This window comes from Lissotriton helveticus, chromosome 3_1 (assembly GCF_964261635.1).
Source record: "Lissotriton helveticus chromosome 3_1, aLisHel1.1, whole genome shotgun sequence".
Taxonomy (NCBI): domain Eukaryota; kingdom Metazoa; phylum Chordata; class Amphibia; order Caudata; family Salamandridae; genus Lissotriton; species Lissotriton helveticus.
Window position 1 is genome coordinate 502,738,707 of NC_136061.1, and position 6,000 is coordinate 502,744,706.

The window sequence follows — 6,000 nt, forward strand, 5'->3', positions numbered from 1 at the left end:
GGTTGTCTGAAACCTGAGGTCCGTGCTGGACCTGAATATACAGTGCTCCACGAGACTCAACATACTTGCAAAACTGTTTGTTTTTCAAGCTCTGTTTTGTTGATTGCACACCCCCTCTGCCATGATAGACTTTGCCTGGCTCCTTTATTTTTTTGGAAAGTAGCACAGTATCTACTGCTCTCCTAAAGCATTTGCAGTCCCTCCAATGGATCTTTTGTCTAATAAGATTGTTTGGCAAGCAGTACATTTCTATAATGACTCCCTTTTGAAGCCATAATCCAATTCATGCAGCTAAATCCGTAAGTCCGTTCTTGTGTGCCTTCCTCGCTGAAGTATTTATTGTATTGGCCCCCTATCTCTGAAGTTAGCACTTACTTTCATTTTTGGATTCCACATGACTGGCTTGCCTACCCTAGAGTGGAGGTGATGGACCTTATAGTGGAACATATTGCCACTTATGTAGCTACTCTTCTGTTTGGATTGCCCTGAGATGCCATCTACTAATCCTTTCACTGATGTCTGTGTAGTGCTTCTACTCTTGGGCGGGGAAATAAATCTGGAATTTCACTTCTGTAAGGTAGCATAAATCTACTAGAAGACTGGTGCATTTTCTATAAATGGACAGGAACATCTTAATTGTAATTATACAATTGTTCCACAGTATGAAACAGTTTGGTGCTACCTGTTGGGTTGGATCATTGAACTGTATGCCATTCAAGAGGGACGGGGCTCTTGTTGGAATACATTTATTTTTATCCAGATTTGATGGAACCATGTAAAGGGTTTGACATTCCTTCAAGTCTGAATCAGTGTTGTCTTGAGGATTTTTTGAGCCCTCGGCAAGACTTATTTAGGGGCCCTTGTTTGTAATTTTACTGCCCATTTTATGCAAATTGAAGCACTCATGGTACCAAACTTTCAGAAACCGGGTTCACACAAACGTTTGAAATTTCTTCCAGGGTCCCCAGAAAGCTTTAAGATGCCACTGGGCAATGTGAGAGAAACTCTTGATGTAGAGATAGGCAAACAGGAGGTGGAGGCCCTGGGCAATTGCCCAACTTGCCCAGACATTATAATGTCTCTACATTGAATAGATAAGGTCCATAGACCGTGTGGCAGTATTTTAGTGGTTTCTAATCTCACCAAGAAATATTGGCTTTGCATATTTTGGGGCCTCCTTTTATTGCGAGCAAATACACTGCCATTACAAGCGCAGGTTAAAAGGGCCCTTGCCATGTGGGGCTCTGTTCCATAGATTGTAAAAGTCCCATCAACACTTACAGAGCAAGTAGTTATTACCAAAGTAACACAACAGCAGTGTAAACATTTGCAAACATAAAATACTTAATGTACATTATTTTACACTAATGTATAGATGCTTGTAATACTCACTGGTTTTTACTTTGTCTTCTTAAGGGCCAAGCTGAACAGGGAAATAATTCTCCTCCGAAAAGCACTGGTATGTTTGGGAAAATACAGTGGTTGTATGGAAGTGGGTCATTATGAACATTTTGCTCCAATCTGTAAAAGTATATAATGTAAAATGTTACAGTATGATTTTGATGGAGAGTCAAACTGAGTGGGAAATTAGAAAGTGGGTTGATTGAAAATGGAATCTACATTGTCTCTGCAAATTGATATTGTCTGCAGTGGTTTGTAAATTTGTCCATTCAAATAGTAATTTGCTTTACTTTTAGTTGTAAAATGTTAAAGCATAACTGTTGAACCTGCTTTAAAGCACACAGCAGCACTGACGGAAGCGCCACAGTATCCTCAAAGAGTGGAAGGTCTGCAGAGGAATATCCTTGCTCAGGTTGTGGGCCTTGTAAGAGTGGAGCGTTTGGCATGGATGGAAGTCCATCTCAAATAGTGTCATTGTCATGATTTAATTATTCTTTGCTCCAGTAAAGGCTTCAGGATTTTAAACCAGAGCTCAATCCCTGGTAGCTATAGCACAGAACAGACAGGCTTCACTTAATAAAATGTCTAATGCATTCAGAATTACTGAAACCGTTAAAGTCAACAACACAAAAGTCCCACTTCATTTGAGAAAAAAGAATCATTTAATGAACTAAGTGACAAATCTAGTAAACCAGAGAGATGAGTTTTTAAAATTTTCACTAAAGAATATTACCAATTGCAGTCATCCGGTTGTCTTTGACTAGTATCGAGGTGTGATTTAAGGCTGACTGAGTGTGGGTCTGATATAAAAACCATATTTGACCATTCAGATGTTTTGCCTTCTGACTAACTCTCTGAAATGGAAGTAAAAAATCCTCAGCGTGACAAGGCAGCCGGTGAGGCTGAGAAGAGCTCCAGGAGGTCAGATAGCAGTCGAACGAGGCTCTGGTGAAGCTGCTGACTTTTGGCAGGAAAGCTCAGAGTGGGAGGAATTCAAAATGAACACCATCAGAAGGTCCCTCACCGGACAAACCTTTTTGGTGCGTTCGACCCAAGAAGATGTCTGTATTCAGACTTAGTCGTTTTTTTTTTTTAGAGCATTGATACTTCCAGTGGGGCAAGCCTGCAAGCTGTAGCAGAACAGGGACCCAGAAGCCCAAATATCCTTTCCAATACGTGCCTCTGAAACAGATTTGCTGTTGCAGAAAAGTTGAATGGGAAAACCTGTGTCTTTAGCCCAGAGACAATGGACTGTCATAAAAAAGGACTTGAGAGGTTAGTTCTGGTCCTCATGTGCCCTTTGGAGCTAAAATGTTTCTAATACCAGGTTTTTCTGGATGGTGGCAGAGGTAACTTTTGACACAACCAAGGGACCCAGGACTGCCGGAACAGCACCTGAGGGTCAAGTCTCACTACAGCAGAAGTCAACCGCAGGGTCCAGGGCAGTTCTTGTTGGAATTAGTCAGCTGTACTCTTCAGGAAAAGGACTTCTAGAAGCTTGTGTCCCTATAACTTATCAGGAGAAGTTAAGCCAAGTGACTCTTGGAGTCCACTTAGTCATGAGTGCGAGCAGGATCACCCTTTCAGGTCCCTACACAGATCACAACTTCAGGTGCAGTTGTTCTGCTCCAGTAGTGTTTTGAAGAGGGTGCCAAGGGGTGCCACATTTATGCCTTGCATTAGCATGTGGGAGGAGGATGGTTCCTGGCCTCTCCCTAGCCAATAGGGAAGACATTTCTACGGTTTACTATTCACTTTTGTAGCAGTTCCTGTGCTCCTTACTGCAGACGAATTGCTCAGTGCTCCAGTCTGCCCAGATCCAAGGCGGTGAAACCCTTCTCACCTTGTGTAGAGCCTGTGTTCCCACCCCATAGGTGTGGCCAGGGAAGTGAGTGATTTCTCCCCACCAGTCACTCAAAACCACTTCTGGAGGGCAGCTGCTTTCCCGCTGAGATTGGGACGTGCTGGTCTGGGGGATCAAAGAAGGGCCCTGCTCAGGTGTTGGCTATCATTTGCCTGTGATAGGGTAGGGCTCTTTGTCAATTCGGTTCCTGGGCACAGCTCAGATGGTCATCCTGTCAATCTAATGGAACACCTCCCTAGATCCAAGGACTTTGTTCTGTGAGCAGTTTTCACACCTCATCAAGGGGACTAGTCTCTTTCCTGGTGACTGTTGAAGCTCAAGCAAATACCTCCGGAGGAAAGGCAACTTTCTAAAAAAAAAAAGATAACTTTCCTAAAATATGTAGGTGTTCCCTAGCCAATATGCCTTTACATATAATTTTGTAAACTAATGTGTTCCTATGAAATATCCAACCCTGCAACAGTAAAAATAGCCTTTGAGGTATTTTTCACTGTAAGGATGTGTTTAACTTTAACCTTTTCCTACTTCCATAAGCCTTGCACCCAGCCTTATGCATGCTACGGCCTATTTGGAAGTAATTTATTAATATTTAAAAGCAAGGTTTAGGCCTGTCAAAAGGGGTTATTTTTACTGGTGGAAATGGCTGTCCTTAAACTGCAGTGCCAGGCTACAATGGTAGGGCTGCAGCCATGGCAGCACTGCCACTGTAGTGGATGTTTCTATGGATTCTGCAGTCCATTACTAACGTTTAACTTACGGTCCCCAGGTACACTTTGGTACCATACACTTGGGACTTGTATGTAAGCTAAATATGCCAACTGGGAGTGTAGCCAATTTCAGCACATTTTAGGGGTCGGATCACATGCACTGGAGCCTGGTTAGCAGAGCCCATGTGCAGTCAAAAAACGAGCAGCATCAGTAAAAAAAACAAATGGGGTTGTGAAAGGGTGGGGTGATCATTCAAAACGAGGCATTGTCCTTCATGCCTCAATTGGATTGCCCTGTGGTTTGGGGAGGTGCTAATAATTGTGATTGGGGGAGGGGGGGAGGGGACACAAGAGATTTTCCTCTAACTCCACCTAGTCTGCAAGCACTCCAATTTGCTGACACCTTGTCATAGGATGAAAGCTTGTATCCTCCTTCTCTCATAAGGCAAGTTTGGATTGTAGGGTGAATCAATTCCTTTACTTAATGGGCAATTCATTGTTTATTGATATTATGGGTGGGTTTAGATAATTGGAATTTTTTTCTAGTATGTGACTTGACCTCAAGTTGAATATGTACAAAATGAATTGGTGTGAAACTCCATATAATTAGCTTTATTTGAAAATAAAAGGCCTCTTTACCTGTTAAGGATTTTTTTTAAAGGGCCCCCTCTATCTTCACTTCAGGCAAACGCTTTGCTTCTAATTAACACTACCAGTACTGCTGTCTGATCGATGTTGACAAGGGATTCTCGATTAATGGACTATGGCAAATCTTGTTCAACCGTCAGCAAAATGCTTGAAAAAGATTGTCATCTTGCAGTGTTCTCCAGTGGCATTAGGGCCACTCTTTGGGCAAATCTATCACCTACTTGAAAGCCTTTTTATGCTTTGGCTATTGGACACTGTCATTAAATTTCTCATGGTGGACCATGTAAGTGTTAGCTATTGTCTCTTGCAAAAGGGGCGAGGGAGGAGAGGAGTGTTGACTTAATGTGCACTGCCTATTTAATCAAAAAGTGATGTGGTTTAGCCATTTTCAGTCACCTGAATTGTCTATCAAAGCGCTAAAAGGATCCACGTTGTCGGATAGCCACCTTTGGACTTCATTAATCAGCCAAACTTTTTTATTTTTCAGGAACTGGTTCACAAACTGGCCTTGCACCTGGTGGATCAACTTTATCAAATGGTCCCATCCCCTCATACGGTGGTGGTAGAGCCCGTGGACGAGGACTGACCAATGGATCTTCAAATCATAATCACCCCTTTGTACCTGCCTTCAGTAATGGAAGGGACTCTCGTAGAACATCAAAAAGATGATTTAGCAGTATTCTTTTTGCAATTCTTAACATCTGGCCTTTGCTAAAAATTACGGCACTTTCTTTTGTTAATGGAGGATTTATCCATATTAATTTTCTTTCGGAACTATGACCATAGGGCTGTTCCGCTGTGTGATTTATTTATATATAACATTTTTTTGTTGTTGAATGAATGCCTAGTTTGAATCTTAATAACCTATACTTAATGTACGTTTTGGACTTTTGTTGTGCACAAACTGTAAAGTCTAAAACTACCAAAGCCTTTTCACATTACGTGGCTATTCTTGCAACCCTATTAATTAATTATACTTTTCTGTATCAGAACAACCTGCTAGAAGGGGTTGCAATTTGGAATTAACTTGCACCACATTGGAGTGGTTTCTGACTCTGCTTTATTTCTGGCGCATTTTGACAATTTCAGTTTTTCATTGGTTTAAATGCTCAATTCTTAAATAAAAATTGCACTATTGACTTCAAATGCTGCCTTTCACCAAGCTGTTGCCTTCAAACATTTCTCAGCCTTGTAATTCACCAGTAGCTATCATAGTGACGTGATATTAATAGTCTGTGATGTTCTTCTTAGCTTCAATACACATTGTGAATACAGTGGCGGAGTTAGTTTGCAAATAGCCTTTCAAATTGTGCATGCTTGACATGTCTCCACGCTTCATTTTTGTACCAGGTAAACAATGTGTCCAGACAGATAACTTAT

At 41.6% G+C, this 6,000-nt stretch overlaps 1 protein-coding gene across 3 annotated transcripts in view; it reads left to right on the forward strand.

The window, feature by feature from the left end:
• Positions 1–5,766, forward strand: part of NABP1 (nucleic acid binding protein 1) — a 40,739-nt gene extending 34,973 nt beyond the window's left edge. For all 3 annotated transcript variants that reach the window (XM_078680406.1, XM_078680407.1, XM_078680408.1), the window contains 2 exons: positions 1,417–1,459; positions 5,108–5,766. In XM_078680406.1, the coding sequence (XP_078536532.1) occupies positions 1,417–1,459; positions 5,108–5,289 (225 nt within the window). In that variant the 3' untranslated portion in view covers positions 5,290–5,766. The remainder of the gene's footprint in view (positions 1–1,416; positions 1,460–5,107) is intronic.
• Positions 5,767–6,000: the final 234 nt, after the last annotated feature.